Below are 22013 nucleotides of genomic sequence, written 5' to 3' on the forward strand. Positions count from 1 at the left end.
AGCGAAATATACTATATATACATACATTTTTTAAACAGTTTGTTTGTAAGAGACATATTTAGAAATAGGTTTAGTAGTCGGTAGTCAGTTTAACCAACAACAATAGACAGCTTGCACCGACATATTCTTATCAAATGCGAATCTTAGAAATATGTTTGAAGTCAAACACTGAATTCCTTAGTGTCCGTATGAAATTTTCATCATCTCCCACCTTTAGAAAACTGGTCAGTATACATCGCATGCTTTTTTATACTGCTCCGTTGTCACTGCCATTTGTTGTTCAACTACAAATATGTATGTAAAAACATGTAAATAGAAAGAAAAATATACAAAAGTTGTATTTATATATATATATATATATATATATATATATATATATATATATATATATATATCAATGAAATATTTTATTATTTCTGTGGATAGCGAGTTTCTTTTGTTATTCGTGTTTGGAAGTTAAAAGTTGCGAAGTGCTGCTTGTAGATAAGATTGAACCAATCGCCGCGTGATTTAAATTGTTTGGTGTAAGGATCAATCCGTTGTCGAAAGTAATAGACGAACTATTAACGTTGTCGGCGACAAATACATCTTCTTCTCCTTCCTCATCGTCGAGAACGTCCATCAAGAAAGACGCACCAGATGAGAAAGACGAAGGGATGTGTGAAAGGGGATTTGCGAGGGGGATACAATAATCGGGAGAGGAGGAGATAGACAGGGGAGGAGAAAAAGAAGTGGAAGGAAGTGATGAAGAAGAAGAGAAGGCGGGCGGATTAGTGTTGAAGGTGGAAGGAAATTGTGACGAAAGCTGATATGTAGCAAGAAGCGAGGAAGAAAAGGATGGAAGAGAAGACGAATCTAAAAGACGAACAGCTGAAAGAGGATTTCCTTCTTCTGAACCCTGACGATGAAACATTTCGTCGGTCGAAATCTCGGAATGTCTCTCGGCCCGAAAGAAAGAGCCCAAGGAAATGTGGCGCGTACCATTTTTTTCGTCTCTTCCTAATGCGGTCAAATTTGTGTTCAGATCGGCAAAACTAGGGCGATGGTCAGGCAAGGTTTCCCAGCAGGCAATCATCAGATTGTATCTGCGAAATACAAATATAAATACACGCTGTTATCAGGCAGAAACATAAGAGAATCCATTCGAGACTAAACGGTCTGTGTAAGTGGACCACACGTCGAACAAGATTCGGTGGCAACTTACGTCTTTTATAAACTTACGTCTTTTATAAACTTACGTCTTTTATAATCTTACATCTTTTATAATCTTACATCTTTTATAAACTTACGTCTTTTATAAACTTACGATTTTTAAAACTTACGTCTTTTATAAACTTACGTCTTTTATAAATTTACGTCTTTTATAATCTTACGTCTTTTATAAACTTACGCCTTTTATAAACTTACGCCTTTTATAAACTTACACCTTTTATAAACTTACGTCTTTTATAAACAACAGTTTTTTCAAACTAGGGTAAGCTGGCATAGGCATCAAGTTATCGTAAGACACACACACACACATACACACACACATGCACGCACACACAAACACGCGCGCGCGCACACACACACACACCGTGTGTCATTTATTTGTTTTGTTTTTTACGAAATCAATTATTTACATAAAAAATAATTTTACCGTAATGCTAGTTGCTAATAATTCTCCATTCATTAGATGCTTTCAAATAGGGAACGACATGCATATTTTTAAAATTTAATAACTTTAACTCTGGAGTCCTGGTTTCAAATCTCGTTAGGTTCAGCCATGGTGTATTCTTAAAGATCGTGTTGTTCCTAAGGAATTGTAAAATCTCTAATTTTATGTAAAAAAACTAAAGTTCTAGAAAGGTTTGTCAATAAACTTATGCATTTGAAACATTTTCGCTTGTTAATACAGATATGATACGGAAAATTGCTACGATCTAGAAGGATTTTTATTGCAATAACCGCAGTGTTACAGATAAAATGCGAAATAATATTCGAAGTGACAACCATTATGTTGAAGGTTCAATCCTCAGTGCGGGCGATGCTAAGCATACAATTACAAATCAGACGGAAAAAGAGCAAACTATTCGCGTGGATTACATGAAGGTTCCATTCAAAATTTTATACGTACTTTCGAGTTAAACGGAAATCTTCCCAAGTTCAACAACCTAAAACTGAAGAAGGTTGGAGAGTACATCGACCGAAAATGTGCTAATTTGTTTATGAAAATGTGGATGATCAAGTAACATACTAGTTAAAAACAAGGGACCACATCTAGTGAGGCGCATAAGAATAAAACACGTACGTGGATTTTAACTAGTATGTTACGTCTGTTATAAACTTACGACTTTTATAAACAACAGTTTTTTGCAAACCAGGGAGCATTGACGATAGGAAATTATTTTCAATTAGCTATGAACTACTATATATAGTATGCTTTCCGTTCAAAAGCATTACATGCAAAATAAATAAAAGACACACACACACACGGACACCACACACACACACACACACACACACACACACACACATATATATATATATATATATATATATATATATATATAGTAAGTTCTAAAAATATATATGCCAATTAAGCTAAACAGAATATGCCACGTTTCGTCCACGCTATGATTCGCCAGGCTTATGCGGAGATTTATGGGTATCGCGCGTATTTATATACGCACATTCTATTGGGTTTTTAGTTAGCCAATCAGCTTCCTAGTTTCACTGCGCCCCTTCTAATCAACCAACGGGCAGGCACTTACAGGACAAAGGCCCAGTTGACCTTAGGTCCAACCCTTCCTTTGTGTGTGCTTTTTTTAGCGGGAAATGTAGATATCTAGTGATCTGACTTATTTTAAACCTAGGTGTAGTTAAATGTGATTTTTTGTCTATGTTTTATATATATATATATATATATATATATATATATATATATATATATATTTATATATATATATATATTCATATATTTTTTGTCTATGTTTTATATATATATATAAGATAATATTTTATATATATATTATATATATATAACATAATATTTTATGTTAGTTTATATATATATATATATATATATATATATATGATAATTTATGTATATGTATTATTTTATTTATTTATTTTCTATTGCTGTTGTTAATTTTAAAGTTATTTTTTATCGCTATCCTAGAGAAAGTTTATCCTGTGTACACAGGTGTTCGCTAATTATCTTACAGTTTAATATATGTTGTGATTCTTTAAAGCACAGGATAGCAAATTTTTCATGAAGGCATAATCTATATGGATCGTCTAGGTCTCTACATGTGTTCGTTTGTCTTATTATTTTCCAATCGAGTATCGGCGAACGTCTGCTTTCTTTGTGTATTGGTTTGCTAGTGTTGTTTTCATTCGGTGTTTTTTTTATTTTTGAACGTACTTTAGTGGTCATAATATATATATATATATATATATATATATATATATATATATATATATATATATATATATATATATATGTATATATATATATTACAAGATGATTTTGTTGAAATTCAAGGACTTACATTATATATATATATATATATATATATATATATATATATATATATATATAACTCTTGTTTATTTCAGCCTGGATCTCTTCATTACAGCCGTTTCGTTAACGGGATGACAATTCTATGATTTTATGTTTTCATAGGAATTTTCATATATAAATTTGTTCGGGAGTGAATACTCGTGAATTAAACCGAGTTTATTAAGCGTGATCAATAAAAAGAAAGCGGAAATATTTTTATTTATACAGACAAATATAACATAGTTACTACACTGAACATGCTAATGTTTCAACAAGTGTTCGTCAGGCGACGTAATAAAGTTTATGTTCCATTGAAGAAGCCTAGTCCTCAAATTTGAAAATTGAAGAAATATTTTGAAATATGCATTGTGTTATAAATGTCAATTAACCCTAACCCATTCCTCTTGATATTAACGTTTTAATTTTTTTTTAATATTTCTTCAACTCTCAAATTTGAGGACCAGGTTTCTTTAGTGGAACATAAACTTTATTACGTCACCTGACGAAGATTGTTGTAAATCTAATTTTGTCTAAAAGGGATAAAGCGCATGCAAAGTTATTCAATACTTTGGGTATTTTTTAAGTCATACTATATCGCAAGAACGCTTTGACAAAAATTGGAAACAGATTTCCTTCATCCGCGGAGTTTAAAAAAATGCGTTTTTCCTCATCCGAAGAAAGATATCAGCAATTAATATTGTTGTAAAACCATGAATTTGTACTGGTATAAACTGAAACTACATTATATTAAAACTAGTCATAGATGGCAAAAAAAAAAACGTTCAATGCAAAGCAAAGAAAAAATAAATAAAATGGGGAAAAAATAAAAAAGTGAATTAAAAATCCAGATGAAAAGAATATTCTCATAAGAAGTTGGATTTATAATATTGACAAATAAATTCAAATAAAAGATCTAAAAAGTGTGTCATTAAAATATCTAAGTATTTTGATTACATACATTTTTGATCCAGCTTTCAAGCAGTGGAAGAAGAAAGATTATTTCGAATCGTTTAAGTTTTTCAACTTAGTGATAGCGGGATCAGCTTAACAAAATAGCCGTTTAAAAGTTTAGCAACGTCGGAAAACTTGATTTAAAAATACAACGGAAATTGAGAAACCATTCGAATATACGATTTGCCGGTAACTGAGCAGGATGTGGGTTTCATGACATTTACTGCTCAAATGTAAGAGCGTTTGGAAGTGTGGAATTGCTCATTAGTTACCACTAGTTTCAAGAATATATAATATCTACAAAACTCGTTAATCCAGGAACCAATTGTATAGAAAACATATGTAAAGTTTTGGCACAAAATAATTGAACGGCGGTTGAGATGCCGTAAAAATCTAATAATCAACGAAACGCGTTCAGATAGATTTCAGTTGCGTCTGTCAAACGAACACAATGTTGGCAACACTGAAATGAGGAGAGAGATATGACCAGTATCCATAGTATCAACCACAGGAGATTTTATGATATTCAAGCTGTAACCATCTGTTTTAATATTAAACTGCACGTATACGGAGTAAAGCAGTGTTTAATATTTCTAAGGTCACTTCACTTAACTATAAATGACAGCCATATTTTAAAATGTCTCATTCTTTTATATATATATATATATATATATATATATATATATATATATATATATATATATATATATTATCATTAACAAATAGCCGCGAGGATTAACTTATTAAAATGGTGTTTCTGCTTATTTTGGGAATAAGTTGCCAGGTCAAAATAAGAACAGTAATTGTGCAGATAATGAAAAATAAATGAAATAAATCAATTGATCGACCGTAGTTCCCTTTTATTGATGTATAAGACTGATTGAAGGATTGAACACCGATCAAGTAGCGCACACTCTAACCATTATGTCAAATGGACGGTAAAATTATAAAATCATATAATTATATGCATTAAACATATAAGATGATGATAATTCTGTGGGCTATCTGATCAATGATTTTATTAATAGTGCAAATTGTTCTGTGTTGAATGGAGAAGAAACTCGTAATAACAATAATGATAATAATATTAATAATAACACTAATAATAACAGCAATAATAACAGCAATGATAACAATAATAATATTAACAATAATAACAATCATAATAAAACAATAATAATAATAATAATAATAATAATAATAATAATAATAATAATAATAATAATAATAATGACAAACTTATTTATAATACCAATAATGTCAATAAAAATTGTAATAATAATAAGAAAATGCCAATCCGGATACAAGTTCACTAATAGAGATCAAAGAATAAACAACTTAATGTACATGGATGACCTAAAACTATTTACAAAAACCAAAAAGGAACTTCAAATACTAATAAACACAACTAGTATCTTCAGCTAGGATATCTGAGTGGAATTTAGTATGGAAAAGTGCGCACTGCTGATCATGAGAAAGGGAAAACTGGATACGACGGAAGGTATCATACTACCTGAACAAACCGAGATGAGGTATTATAACATGATAGCTACAAATATTTGGGGGTTATGGAAACAGACACAATTAATGCAAAAGAAATTAAAGAGAAAATTGGAAATGAATATCTCAGAATAAAAAGAAAACTCTTCGAAACTAAACTATATAGTAAAAACCTAATTAAAGGTACAAAAACATGGGAAGTATCACTAGTAAGATAGTCTGGGGTGTTTATACGGTGGACAAAAAAGAACTGAGGCATCTCGATCAGGAAACTCATGACTATCCGCAATGAACTACACCCAAGGAAAGATATTGACCGACTCTATGTGAAAAGGAGAGAAGAAGGAAGAGGACTGCTTTGTACAGAACAAAAAAAAAATGAAAAAGTAAAAAAGAATTAGAAAGATACATAATGCAGAACACCAAAAGAATAATTACCGCAGCAACGGACACTGAAATGAGGAACAAAATATAAAGAAAAAGGGGTAAGCAGTAAGATTAGAAAAGAAAAATGGGAAAATAAACAGTTATACGGACGATTCATAAGAATGACAAAAGATTAGACTAACGAAAACACTTGGACCAGGCTACAAATAAAAAACCTAAACAGTGAAACTGGATCCCTAAAAATAGCGGCACAAGACAACACAATTAAAACCAACCATATCAAAGCATGGATCGACAAGGCACAAGAAAACATTAAATATAGACTCTGTGCACAAAGAGACGAAACAATAAACCACATAAAAGCGAATACAGCTAACTAGACCAAAAAGAATATAAAAATAAACACGATCAAGTGGGAATTATGCCTACATCTACATCTTGAACATCTTGATAAATAGTACAAGCACAAACTAGCAACAGTACTTGAAAATGAAAGGCACAAATCCTATGAGACATAGATATACAAACAAATAAGTCCACCTAAGCAAGAAAACTGAGTGTCTTTATAGTAAACAAGAAGGAAAAATCCTGCCAGATTATAGATTTTGTAGTCTCATCAGACCACATAAAGAACATCAAGGAGACAGAGAAGCAAAGTGTTGTAGACCCTTGCTAGGGTTACAAATAAAAGAGTCACAATAGTGTAAAATGTAAGATTCATGCACTTTCATCTTTTATGAAAGAGGCTTCTTTTTGGACAGTATAACTCCATTAATAGTCTGACTACCTCGTCAAACGACAATTCGTTGTTTTTTTTTTTCTGGGAAAAATATAGTCCACGAATTTGTTATGTTCGGATGTACCAACTTCTGTAGCAATAAAGGAACCTTCTTTTGATCCGTCCATGCACTGCAATCAATTTTAAAAAAGGTCTTCAAATATTCTGAAATATGCCTCAAAAGTAAGATCTTCCTCAGGAGCATATTGAAATGTATCAATAGCTGACCAGATCGCATTTTGGGAAAAAGCCGTCGTTATTCACTAAAATTTGCGTTATCAAATCCATTTTTACCTGACTGGTTTTGTTGCTCTAAATGTAATTTTTTTAATTCCAATATTTGTTCATTCATTTCTTTCTTTTCTCTTCCTCGTGTTTCTTCGAGATATTTTATTACATTTAACTGTTTTTCTTCGTTTTGTTTCTGTATTGCGTATTGTTTCTTTTCTGAACCATTTTCAAGTTGTTATTGTTGACTGTTGGAATTTCACAATTTTCAAATTTTTTTGTAAAATCGTTCATTTTGATTTTTTTTTGACGGTATGGAATTACTTAATATGACAAAACAACCCAATTTGTTGATTTACTTTTCCAACTCTATAGAAAAAAAACCTTTACAAAAGTCGTACCTGGTTATTTAACGAATATTTCTTTCATGTATTTATTTCCTCGTGTGACAATTTTCTGGGAAAATAATTCGGCGTTTGCATTCATACAGAAAGCAGTAGATTTCGTTTGTCATTTTTCAATTTTCGTAACGTGTAGGTATTGGGTTCAATTCTGTTTTGATCCTACACATTTTTCCTCTTTTTTCTTTAAAAAGAAAAAATACTTATCTGTGAAAGAGAGATTATAACATTTATTTAATATTGGCTATTCTTTTTGATCTCTGTGCGAAAAAGAATGTCCTTTTCTCGTTAACACTTTATTTGTTGTGCTTAGCGAAATCGTTTTTTTCTTTCTTCCTCGGCGTGCATCTCATCGACCTGTGAAAAGTTCATTTTAATCGGATTAAAATCCGACGTTTTTTTTTTAATTTGTGCAAATACTCGCTTTAGTCAATAAAATAAAATATATCATTTACTTTTGCAGGAGTTTTTCCCTCTTTTTCCAACGCTAATGCATTTTTACCATAAGACGTATTCTTACATATACTTATTCATGTTATGACTAAAGTAAGAGTCTTATTATAAGTGATGCTGTTGAAGAAGGAGAAGAGAGATGTTGTTGTAAGAGACTTAGAGAGATTGATGTTGTTCATTTTATTATAAGAGACTGTTCATGTTATTACGATTCCTATATTTTAAATGTTCATTCCTTAGACTAATAGATGTGTTGCTATGTGAAGCTCTTAGAGTGAAGGGATAGTGTTCACTGTTCAGACATTGTGTAGACATGATGTAGATTCTCATTGTGGATATGAGAAGTCGAGATGTGTATGAAAAGACATTTTATAACACAGATATATAATACAATTTTCACTTTACCTTTCTGTAAAAATCATAAACACAAGACGAGCTTTACAAAACACATGATGAATTTATTTCTTCACGACCGGCCGTGATTTCCATCATCAAGAATTGAACTTCACATTTTACTTTCAAAGTGACGTCTCGCTTCCTAGACGACTGACTGTCTCTCCCCGAGTTTCTCCCCGACTGACCAACTCTAAAGTTTTTTCTCTATTCCTAGAACTTTCTATTTTCCGTGACGTCATACACATGTTAAAACATGTGCTTTCTTTCACGTGTTCTGGACATACGTGTCCAAAACTTTTCCTATTTCTACAAAAGGAATTTTAACCTATACTCAGTAACCTATTTTTCCAATATGTTAAAACATTATCTTTTAAGCTGCATTCTTTCAATTTAAAATTTCATAACAAACTTGACAGTTCATATTCTTTTCTTGAAATATTTTATCTATATTCTAAACAAACGTTTGTTTTACATTTTTAAATTCTCACACGTAATCTATTTCTAAACCTAAGTTACAAGGTTCGAATTTCGTCTATTGCTATTTCATTTTCATTTTAACTAAACTCTCTATTTTTATACTTACATGAAAAGGGGACAGCCCTTATCATGTAACAGTGTTAGCAAGATATGCTTTTTAGAAAGACAAAGTTTTTTTGTACTTACTGAAAACTTGGTCTCGTTAATTCAGTAATAATAATTATTCACGTAATTTGTCTTATGAGTTTCGTAATTTACATTTTAGTATCTTTTTTAACGGCAAGATAAAGCTTTTTTGACGACGTCTTTGTAAAATCCTTTTTACGGCAAGAATTGTTATCCTTTTTCCGAAGTGTTCTTTATCCCGTATTTGTGAATTTTTACGTTCGAATGTTGTTTTTTCCCAACGTAGACAAGTAGTTTTTCCCGTTCCTCACCGAACTTTTGAAAAATAAATATTGAAGTTTCGAATTTCCCTCGAGTGTAGGAAAAATTATTTCGAATATCTGCGTGTGTTCTTTTTCTTGAATCCTTTTGGTCGTCAAATGTTGTCTTCCAATGGTTGTTTTATTTTTAGCGTGAATTTGTTGCCCGAATGTTCGTTATTCAGTTATTGTTAGCAATTATTGTAGTTTGATCCGGGAAGTTCTTGAATCGTCCTCGTCAGCCAGTTGTTGTAGACCCGTGCTAGTGGGTACAAATGAAAGAAACCACAAGTAGTGTAAAGTGTATAAAATATAATCTGTATTTATCATAAAGAATACAGGAGCCCCTAGGATTGTATGAGAGGAACGTGTTCGTAGCATGCGGTTAAACATGGTATGAAGGTCTCCATTTACTCTCTGAAACCAGAGACTGGGTGATCCCACTTAGTTCTCAAATAGGGATTATTTGTACCTCCCAACACAAAGCAAGTACATGGAACTGCCAGAGAGTTCAAATAAATTCAAGATAACACTACTAATAATAGGAACACTCGGAACAATACGGAAAAAATTGAAAAAATAATGTGAGAGGTAGGAATCAGAGAAGATACAATGTATAACAATAATAAAAAAAAAGGGCTGAAATATTAAGGAACCTCTTGAATGCGAGGACTAACATACATAGGTTACAGGTACAAACCGACGTACAGAAATTGCTGCAGATGTAGAACACAAAGGAACATGACATAGACTGATGAAAACTAATACTTTAGTTTTGTACGTTATCCTTCTTCCTCTTTGTGTGCATCACCATAAACTGGCACCACACCAAATAAGTGAGAAGGGTCAAGGAGGATGAAAAGACCGAGGCGGGAAAGAGAGGACTATTTCTACCCACATTCCAATTTCAACGAGAAAACAATGGTAAGCGGCTCTTGTGTAACGCAAATTCATCTGTTAAGGTTATCGAAAGAGGTCGAGAATACTGTAAATGTGGAGAGACTAGTTGCCACTCAAACTCCAGAGAACGCTACAAGTTGTTCTCAAAGAGAAATTCGTGATGATGGTTTGTGTGACTACTCCTAGTGAGTAAATAATAATGCGAAAATACTGGATACCTAGGGAGACATATTGTCACTCGGATTCCAGGTCGTTGCTAGTAAGGGGTCAATTATAAATAGATATTTCGATAATGCAAAACAATTTGTAAACGTTACCGATGGCGAGTACTGGAAACCTGCGATAACTTGTTACACAGATGTCAAGGAATACTACTTGCAGTTGTCAAAATGAAACTGATTTTTTTTTTAATTTTAAATGAGAATATTATTAGTATTTAATAATATGTTCATTGGAAATGAAAAATTATAGAATTTTACATTTAAATGGAAAAACTGCTTTATTTATACTTTAATCGGGGAGTTGGCATATATGTGTGATGTGGACCTCTCAACATTGGATAATTTTCTCTTGGCTAGCTTACAAGTAAACCAACCAACAAGGAACGGTAATGAATCGTTTACAATAGGTATTATAGTTCGCTATTAAATAACCCGATAGTGGTTCATTTGTCCTTCAAAATACAACCTAAACAAAACTTGGTGCATTTGCTTCCAGTTCCAATATTCATGAAATCGAGGATTCGAATTTGTATTAAATTTGGGAGAGGAGGCCTAATATCCCGGTTTATCTATGATGACAATCGCATGCCTCAGTACAATATACTGACCACTAAGCTGTATCTTCCTACAGTCATAAAAAAACAGATTGTTTACACTGTGGATTCCTTCGTTAAACAACAGAGAAGTACATATTTAGAAATTATTTCAATCTACTCGAGTGTTTGGTAGTGAGGTATGACGATAGTGTTTGGCAGTGAGGTATGACGATAGTGTTTGGTAGTGAGGTATGACGATAGTGTTTGGCAGTGAGGTATGACGATAGTGTTTGGTAGTGAGGTATGACGATAGTGTTTGGTAGTGAGGTATGACGATAGTATTTGGTAGTGAGGTATGACGATAGTGTTTGGTAGTGAGGTATGACGATAGTGTTTGGCAGTGAGGTATGACGATAGTGTTTGGTAGTGAGGTATGACGATAGTGTTTGGTAGTGAGGTATGACGATAGTGTTTGGTGAAGAAGCTACAGAATAGAGCGACATCGCGGACAACGTCGGAGGTGACTGGTTCTCAGTAGACAGTTCTTTTGTTCAGGTTCCTGACTTTATAGTTTTTGTAGCCACAAAGCAAAATATTCTTCTCGTGTTGACACAAAGAAACATATGCAAGGTTGCTAAAGAAAAATTTTAATTTTTATGGAGCAATCATGGTTTCCGATTGTGTTGGTAGCAGAACGTGAATTAATTTGATTGTTAAGTTCCTAGCAGCAGCATTTATAAATAGAATGTTCCAACTGTGAGGGGCCATATCCCCATTATGGATCCAAAATATTGCGACATCAATGTTCACTATTCGGCTTAACCGAATGAATTTATGAAATGATCAACGTTTCGTCCTTATTGCAGAGGACATCTTTAGGATATTAAAAGGAAAAATGCAAAACAAAAAGAAAACGATCATAGACCATACGAAAATGAAAGGGAAACAGTGTTAGAATCCTACCCCTATCGGGAAGGAAACTATATATATATATATATATATATATATATATATATATATATATATATATATATATATATACCTTATTAATATTTTAACCAAAAATGTTAATATATTTAAATATATTAAAATTCGGTAATGTACATATACCAATAAAAATTAAAGTAAAAATTAATTGAATCAGTTTTTAAGCTTTATGATTATCAGTTTTCATAATCGACCATGCAATAATATTCTCACAAAATCAAGAAAATAAAAATATAAAATGATAGCATTATATTGTGCATTTTCATATTCGCCATAATTGTTTCGTGACCATTCGGACAATATCAAACGGTATGTCCTTCCAAAATATTCTAAAATAGCCACTTTTCAGACGGCGAAATACATTATTTATGCATATATAAATCTCTATTTAAGAGAACAAGCGGTTGCAGCTACCTCTATCCCACGCTTCTATATTATTTGTTTGATTATTTTCCGTTAGTCATGGAATTTATAAATCGCTCCATTTTTTTTAAATTAACCAATTACCTATCTTAATATTGCATTAAACCTCTCTGTGTGTTTTTTTTTTATTGAAGTAAATATTTTTCTTCGTCAATTTTTTTATTCAATTGCTTTATTTTCTAAATACTACACCTCAATTTTTAATTTATATTTTTATGCCTAAACTATATTCTCTTCAATCTCCGTTACTTACATCTACGATCTTATAATTGATTTTGCTTAATATTTTATTTCTTAAGAAGGACTTTTAATTTAAAGGTTAATTAAAAAAAATTATCAATTAAAATTGATCTTCAATCCATACTTATTATGCCATTAATTTAAATTTTAAATTATTTTTTTTTAATTTTTATCCATGTATAAGTATTCTATTTTAATTTCTTCTATCTTCCTCTTCAATAACATTCTAAAAACTTTCACGTTATAAGGGAGATAACATGTTTATTAAATTTCTATCAATTTACCAATTTGTCTAAGTTTTTAGGCATTGATATATAATATTTTGACTTTAGTATTTATTAATCACCCTTGTTTCATTTTAAACTTATGATTCATAACATGAACTTTTTATGCCAATCTCAATTGAATTTCTCATTTGTTTTTAACTTTTGTATTCGATTCATTCTACTTCGTCATTATAAAGTCCACTTCGAAATGTCGCCAAGTTCAGTTCGCTAAATCCTCTCCCATTATCACACTCCCAACTTTTTGCTTCTCATCGTATGCACACGTGCGTATCTCTTGCCAGTTTAGTGCTAATTATCTCGGCGATTTGCGTTGTAAGCGCAAGTGAATCCTACACAAAGTCTGGCTACAAGGTTCTGACTCCGAAGGAATGACAGAAATGGCCCCGCTGTTTAGACAAAAGCCAACAAGACGGTTTGTATTGACAAGATGCTGTTAGAAGGAGGCGATATGGAAATAAATGTTGGTGAAATTGGGAAATAAAATTTTCAAAAAGCAGAATTAAGCAATATATACACATACAGATACATATACATACTAGTGTTGGAACAATTAATCGGAATTGGGAATCTAAAAAATCGAAACTTTGGGGGTATTGGGATCGTAATAACATCGGAAAAATGTGCTTATTTTCCGATTCTAAAAATGATTCTTTTAATTGCCTTGTTTATTTGATTTTGTTTCAAATAATCTTCCGATGCTGGTAGTAATCATAAAATAATCCATATTTATTGATTTTAAACTATAGATCATCCCTTACAAGTCTATTTTACGCTTGACAAAATATCTGCCTATTATGTTTTTATGGTAATCAGGAAAAATACCAACCCTATAGTTAAATATTTAGGGATTTATATTTTTTTGCATTAGAATAAATAAAATTAAAGCAGAGTAAAATTACAAAGCGAAAAAAAGAGAATACATAAATGCTATAATTTTTTTTTACTTGGGGATAACCGAAGGCCACTCAGGGATAATGAATGTAAGATGGTAGTAAAGTAATCTTTAATGGTGTAAATGGGGTAGGATTTGAGTATTTATGGGGACGGCTCAACAGGAACTTCTTTACATTGGATTGGAAGGCTACTGTATTGTATTCAACCGGGAATCAGGCCAGCGAAGCAGTGTTCCACATGCCGGCAGTTGTGGTAAAGAAGCTTTTTTTTCATGGAATCTGCGTCTATATTTAGGAACAGGTAAAAATTGGTGGAAATATTTGATAATGGTTAGTCGAGTGTTTTTTTTTTTTTGTAAATGTTTGGCGTCATAGATTGGAGTTCAACCAAGACATTGCCATGAAAATCACGATAAAGCAGAGACAAGTTTGCAAGTCTTTTCTGTGGGAAACAGGTTGCAGAGAAGAGAAAAAGCATCACCTTCTAACTCAATCAAGGAGAGACAATTGCATCGGCAGTGAGATATCGACTGGAGCGTTAGATCAACCCAACCATTTTTCTAGCGATTTTGGCAAAAATTAAATACTTAAAAATTTTAAACAATAATCTAAATGAGATGGGATTTTTTTATAATATATATGTATATATATACCGTATATTTCGGCGTATAAGACGACCCTTAAAGCTAAAAAAATCATGTTTTAAAACCAATATTTCATAATATACTGGGTGCTGCAATCTCTAGCCTAGGCTAAACAAACATGGTTTCGTGATTTAGCAATCGTCTTATACAACCAATATATGATAAATTTATTAAAATTTGCGCCAATTTTGTACATCGTCTTATCTGACAGTCGCCTTATGTGTCGAAATATATATCCACATGCGGCAACAAAAAAGTCCGCACTTATAATTTTTTTAAAAACTGCAAATGTAAGCTAAATTTAATATAACTGTTTAAACAAACTATACCTCATTTGATTGGCCTTTGATTCTTCTTTAATTTTACCTGTTCATATTTGACTTTTAAGTGAAATATGTTCACGTCAATTTAAAAAAATAACTGCAAATTGGGGAGCCAAAATAAAGTCTGCACAATGGGAAATTGTTATTTAAATGTAACTTTAGGACATTAATGCAACACAATTACAACAAGAACACAATGAACTAGTTAATATTTAGTAGCATAGTCCTTCTGCATTTTGACAGCCTGGAATATTTTGGGAATTCCTTGCATTAGACTGCAGCAATACTTCGGGTAAAGGGTATCTCACTTTTCTTTAATTTTTGTCCAAAGTTCTTCCAAATTTGAAATTTTATCATTGCGTAGCAGTTGCTTGCCATATGTTTTCGATAGGATTGAGGTCTGGAGATTGTGCAAGCCAATCCAAACACGGAATATTATGCTCTTCCAGGAACCTCCTGACATTGCCAGCTGTGTGAATGGGAGCATTATCCTGCATGAAGATGGGATTATTATTCAAATTCCGACCAAAGTAGGGTAGAAAACGTCCAGTCAACATATTAATGTACTGAATTAATTCAACCTAACAAGTGACCATTGCCCACACCAAATAATTGCCCACACCAGATAATGCCCCACACCAAAACTGAACCTCCGCCACCTTGCAGCGTTGAAACTGAACACCTAGGCTTAAATTCTTCGTCTTTCCTCCGACAGACTACTGCCTTCCTTCACTTCCTAGCCTATTGAACTTTCTTTCGTCGCCAAAAAGCACTTTTAACAAATATGAAGAGTCATAATCTTCATTACATCTGACGAAGTCCCAACGGCGCTTTCTGTTCTTTACAAAAATCATTGCCTTCGTCTTGCAACATATCCTCGCAAATTCCTTTAATCTGTTCTTGACAGTACAAAGAGAGCATTTTTTAACAAGATTGCACTGTTGTTTGATTTGGGGAGCCGTTTCAAATCTGTTTCTTAGGCTGCGGATCTTGTCTTCCCTGTTAGAAGTAACTCTAGTATGACCAGATTTATGGGCATCACGAACACTTCCGGTGTTTTGGTGCTTTTGTGCAGTCTTTCGTACCGTTTTCTCATCACATTTCAATCCGCGGTCGATTTCTCGATTAGATAAACCGGAAAGGTGGAAATTAACAAGGGGTGTGCAATAAGTAATGCCCCTGACTCACTTCACATAGCAGTAGAGCAACGAAACTTGGCACATGTATTAGTCTTTCTCTACATAGGAACTACCCAGAGTTATGCATTTCTCCCATCGTTTGATGCAGCTCTGGAGACCGTTTTTGTAGAACACCCCAGGTTGGTTCTCCAACCACGACGTGACTTCAGAAATCAAGGCTGTATCATCTGGGGAAACGCTTTCCTTTCAAAAACAACTTCATGGCTTGGAAGAGGTGAAAATCAGCGTGTGCGAGGCCAGGAGAGTAGGAAGGATGGGGAGGATTTCATAACCACACGCCCGTGCTTCTGATCTGGCGACATACGAGTTGTGGACCGGGGCGTTGTCCTGCAGGAGGAGGGTAACTTTGCTGATCTTGCCCCGCCTCTTGATTTTGATAGCTTCCCTTAATTTCCTCAAAAGTAGAGCATAATAGGCTCCTGTAATTGTGGTACCCTTTCCCAGGAAATCTGTCATCACTACTCCGTCCTGGTTTCAGAAGACTGTGAGCATGTCCTTGCCAGCGGAGAGCTGCACCCTTGCCTTCTTTGGAGGTGGTGAGTCCAAGTGCTTCCACTGTATTGACTGGGCGTTAGTCTCTGGATCATAGTGATGGACCCATGCTTCATCCTGTGTAATCAATCTTTTGAAAAACTGTGACTCATCTTCTTAGCATATCTCCAAATTCATCCTCGAGCACTCGACGTGTTCTCGCTTCTGGAATGGTGTGAGCTTCCTGAGAATCCATCTGGCAGACACCTTATGCATATGCAAATGGTCATGAATGATAGTTTTCACAGACCCTGTACTAATCTTGACATCTTGGGCTATTTGGCGAATAGTAAAGCGCCGATCTTCCAAAATGGCAGCCTCAACTTGACGGACAGATGCCTCATCAATGGCAGGAGGGGGGGGCGACCAGGTCTGGGAGTTGTTTCCACAGACTTCCGGCCATTTTGGAATTCACGATGCCAGCGTTTTACAAGGTCATATGATGGGGCATTATCACCATAAGTTTCTTTCATTTCACCAAAAGTCTCCTGTAGTGTGCGTCCTTTCAAATACAAAAACCGGATCACTGCTCGACATTCAACGGGCTCCATTTCACACCTGACTCAGTTCAAACACCTGTAAAACAGAAACCACAATTAGTTCAGAGCTGCAATTTGCCACATAACCCGTAGAGATATAAATCATTGCACATGCACAGTTTCAGCTAGATCAGAAAACTGGAAGTTGGTCAGAGGCATTACTTATTGCACGGCCCTCGTAATGAGCTCCTGACGATTACTAAGAGAAAGTCGAGGCATATGAACTAAATGTTACGTTGTATAACCTGAAACAACAAGAGCTACCATTAAAGATGCTTTGTTGTTTGTTGTTGGATATTTTAAACTGATTGAAGGGCGATAATTTAAGCTGGTTTTAAGCGAATTACTTTCTTTTTACCTCCTCAATTTGAAGTTATTTTTTAAAATTGACGTGAACACTAGAATATTTTAATTAAAAGTCAAATATGAACATGTAAAATTATAAAGGAAAAAAAGGCGAATCAATATATAGATGGTATTTCCAATTTTTAACACCAGTCAATTCATACAACTTTTGTCTTACTGAAGGAAAATTGAAATTTATTTCACAGTATAGGTGAGAAAGTTATCTATAAAGTGTAATAATTGTTTAAAATTTCGGAAAAAAATGACTGAGTGGTGAAGCTTTAACGTGACCTTGTAACGTGACCTTACACGCCCTTGACCCCCTGATCGCGGCCCAGTTATGATCTGCACCCTGGTCGGTACAGATATGATATGTCGACTGGGCAACCAGGTCTGCCAACCGTTAGTACGTCGCGTAACCCAGTGAGTTCTTCGTTAAGGCGTTGGGGATTCTTCTCGGATGCTCGGTCCTCAAGGCCTGTTCTCCGTGGATCGTCTAGTTATTTTGGGTGTTTGTTGACGGAATATGGTGTCACAAATGGCAAATAAAGAAATATACACATATAGGGATCAACGCACATCAGCAACAAAACTCCGGAGGTTGGTTAATATAATATATATTTCAGAAATTCATAAAAGAAGTATTTACAGCATATACATATAGTTGACAATTAATTCAAGCAAGCATTTAGTTCTACAACTGAGTTTCTGTTGTTGAAATACCTGGTCGGTATCGCGGACTTTGCGTAATTCTCATTAAGTGATCGACACGTTATAAGCGTTGAGTTATCAGGCAACAAGCGAGGGGGAGAGAGAGGAGAGGTGATTCTGCCGAGACTTAGCTCTCTTTGACTCTGATTCCGGACTCTCTCTTCTCTTTCTTCTTACTACTTAATCTCTGATGTTTCATTTCTTTTATAATACAATTATGGAATGATGACGACGCCCATGTTCGTCATCGACCAATCAAATTGCTTGATTATAATTCGACGGGGCCTTTTCTCATTGGTTGATTATACTTCGACAGGGCCCTTTTTCATTGGTCCATTTCCAAAATTGGACTGACTCCTCCTTTAATTAACGCCCAACTTACACGTTGTATTAATTATTCCTCCCTGGCTTACTAATGGAATTTTTTTCCATATCCAGGAAAATTATTTTTCCTTTGACTTAAAGCAAATCACGCGATTTTATTTGTTTTAAAATTATCTATTGATCTCATTTTTCGCTTTGATAATTCAAAGGAATTTTAGTTTATCTTTGAATTAAGTTCTGGTTGTCGGTCATTCCATTATATCAGGCATTTTGTTTACGTCAAAAGACCAAGAATGCATTTGTCGCTTTGAACTTATCGGACAACACATTTTCTCATCCGAGCAAAAGTATTTCATAACTTCAATTTTCGTTCGACCTGATTCACCAAATGACAATTCTCGATACGTTATATTATTGTTTTGAAATTTCGGACAATTCATTTTTTTCCTATTCTTTGTTCTAAACATAATGCCGAGTCACTGCGTGTGTTTCTCTCAGATCAAAAACAACCCGACTTTTCAATTGTCAAACTCACAGGTGAACTTGGCTCATAGTTTTGCCAATTGCGGGTGTGAAATCCCCACCCCTCCGGCTCCTGTACAACTATGATTTCGGCCATTGTAGATCAAACGCCTGTGTATTTTGGCTAAAATATTTTATGCATTCTTTTTCGCTTTTGAAGTCTAGAATGTGATTTAACCTCTCGCTACAAAGGCACTCTTGCCGCCGCCATCTCAACAACAGACTTAGCTCAGAATTTATTCACAAAAAAAATTAATAATAATTTTTATTCCTTCAACCCGATCATCGTCCGGGAACAAAAAATTACTTTTAACCAAAAGAAACGTCACATCAACCCTACAGGTCTGATGTGGCCTCTCTTTAGTGTTACATTAAAGCAGTTCTAAAACTGCCACTTAACTATGTATTAACTACCGTGTTTGAATGATGATATATATAACGAAAATAGAAACAGAACCAATAGTAACAACGAAAACAACCGGAAAAAAAACAAATAAAACTCAACCACTTTAGCAGTATGGATTAAGGAATTAAAGGAAAAAAGTACTGAATATAAATTAAGATGGTCAATAATTTATAAGGAGGAAAAATATAAACCTAGCAAATCGAAAAGCAGCAATCTATGTATATTAGAATCTTACCATATACTAATATCAAAAGAAAAATTATTAAACAAACGACTAGATGTAATCCACGGGTGTTTGCACAGAAACAGATATTTAATTTCACGCACTAGAGCAGATGCAAGGGAGGTAATCCTAGATATAAAAAATGATACCACGAGAGTGAGCTCCCCTGTATCGGGTAATATAATACGAATTCAAACACCAAGCAAAAGGACAACATTAAAATAAACACGGATAAATATAGGAATAAAATTATATAAAATTATATGATAATTGGAAAAAAATAAATAGGAAAAAAGGGAAAATTAAGACCAAAATAAATAATTAATAAATAAAAAATAAAAATACGGAAGTACGGGTCAAACGGAAAACTATCTTTACATAACACCAAAAGATGGAGGAAGTGAGGAAGCATGGCTGTGGACATCTTTTTAACCGAATAGGATGTCCAGCATGCTAAAAATATACCTTTTGTTGTAAAAATCTAATGGATAAACACCTGAAGAAGTTGGTGGGGACAAGATATTTTTATAGAAACATAAATCGTAAAATTGTCAACTCATTAATGAAAGAACTATAATGGAAAAAATCCAGGAAATAAACGAAGGTTATAAAAAGAAAACGTTAGCCTTTGAATATTCAACAAAATTTTGCACTATATATATGCATGCAGTGCCACGCAAAAGTATCGGATACATTACATTTTTCTTCATAACTTTAATTAGGTTTCAAGATTTTACCTAAAATGTGTTCAGTATATTCCTATTATTATTCTAAATTAATATTTGGGGTAGTAATTACAAAATTAAAGTTTAGAAAGCTTATATTAAAGGAAAAATATAAATCAACTAAGGCAAAGTATTGGATACATTGATTTAATATTTGGTTGCATGGCCGTATTGCGTTCCACAGCTTCCAATCTCTGTCTATAGTTGCACACATGTTTTTTTTGCAAAGATATGCAGTTATTTTGCGCCATTCTTCTTTGCAGAACTGTTCTAGTTGCTGAATATTTTGTGGATCCTTCTTGTGAACATTGATCTTCAATATTTTCCATAAATTTTCAATTGGGTTGAGGTCTGGAGACTGACTGTGCCAAATAAGAACGTCAATTCCATTATTTCTAAGCCATTCTTTGGTTAGTTTGGCAGTATGTTTGGGATCATTGTCCTGCTGAAACACGAAATTGCTATTATGTCCCAACCAATCAGCAGATTTCTGGAGGTTTTTCTCCAAAATCTCTCTGTACATACGTCCATCCATTCTACCATTAATGATTTCTAGTTCACCAGCACCTTTGGATGAAAAACGCGCCCATACTATAATTGAACCACCGCCCAACTTTACCGTAGGAATGGTATTCTTTTTGTTATAAGCGGTGCCATTTTTACGCCATACATGTTTTGCTGTGTTTCTTCCAAAGATTTCGCTTTCCGTTTCGTCTGACCAGATTACTTTGTTCTTGGGGTTGTTCTCCATGTGTTTTTACATAATTCAAACGTGATCTGACATGTTTAAGCTTCAATAATGGGGACCTTGATACAACCCCTGCACGATTTAGAACTCTACTGATTGTATCATTGCTCACATTAATCCCAGATTATCTGAAGTCAGTATGAATTTCACCACGAGTAAGAAAAGTTTGTTTTTCTGTACATTTCTGCTTACTCACCTTGTTTTTTTTTTTTTCGTTTAATTTCCATGGTCCGCCACATCTTGGAGGATTTGCAACAGCTTCACCAGGGTTTTTAAACTTTCTAATAACGTTTCCAACTGTACTAAGTGGTAGATTAAGTTTCCTTGATATTATTCGATACTCTTTTCCTTCTTTGTGTTTATCAATGATTTTTGACGAATGTCTATTGACAACTCTTTAGTTTTAGGCATTTTTACAAATGAACTTGTTAACTTTGGAGGAATGAGCCCAAACTGGAAGCATTTTATAAAATTATTTTAATGTAAAGCTCTCTGATTGGTCAGTGATAACTCGTTTGCATTATTGCAACACGCTAAGCAAAAGTCATTTACATTTATTTCAGAAAAATAATTTTTTTTAAAGTGTATCCAATACTTTTGCGTTTGTTAATTCATATTTATCCTTAAATATAAACTGTATAAACTTTGATTTTGTAATTACTACTCCAAATATAATTTAGAATAGTAATAGGAATATACTGACCAAATTTTAGGTAAAATCTTGAACCCTAATTAAAGTTATGAAG

At 33.6% G+C, this 22013-nt stretch overlaps 1 protein-coding gene across 4 annotated transcripts in view; it reads right to left on the minus strand.

Annotated features, from left to right (window-relative positions):
- Nucleotides 1-390: 390 nt before the first annotated feature.
- Nucleotides 391-22013, minus strand: part of LOC145256383 (uncharacterized) — a 1175042-nt gene continuing 1153419 nt past the window's right edge. For all 4 annotated transcript variants that reach the window (XM_080115220.1, XM_080115219.1, XM_080115221.1 and 1 more), the window contains one exon: nt 391-1085. In XM_080115220.1, coding sequence (XP_079971346.1) covers nt 440-1085 — 646 coding nt within the window. In that variant the 3' untranslated portion in view covers nt 391-439. The remainder of the gene's footprint in view (nt 1086-22013) is intronic.

The sequence above is a fragment of the Euprymna scolopes genome, chromosome 32 (assembly GCF_053919585.1).
Source record: "Euprymna scolopes isolate OS-2025 chromosome 32, ASM5391958v1, whole genome shotgun sequence".
Taxonomy (NCBI): Eukaryota; Metazoa; Mollusca; class Cephalopoda; order Sepiida; family Sepiolidae; genus Euprymna; species Euprymna scolopes.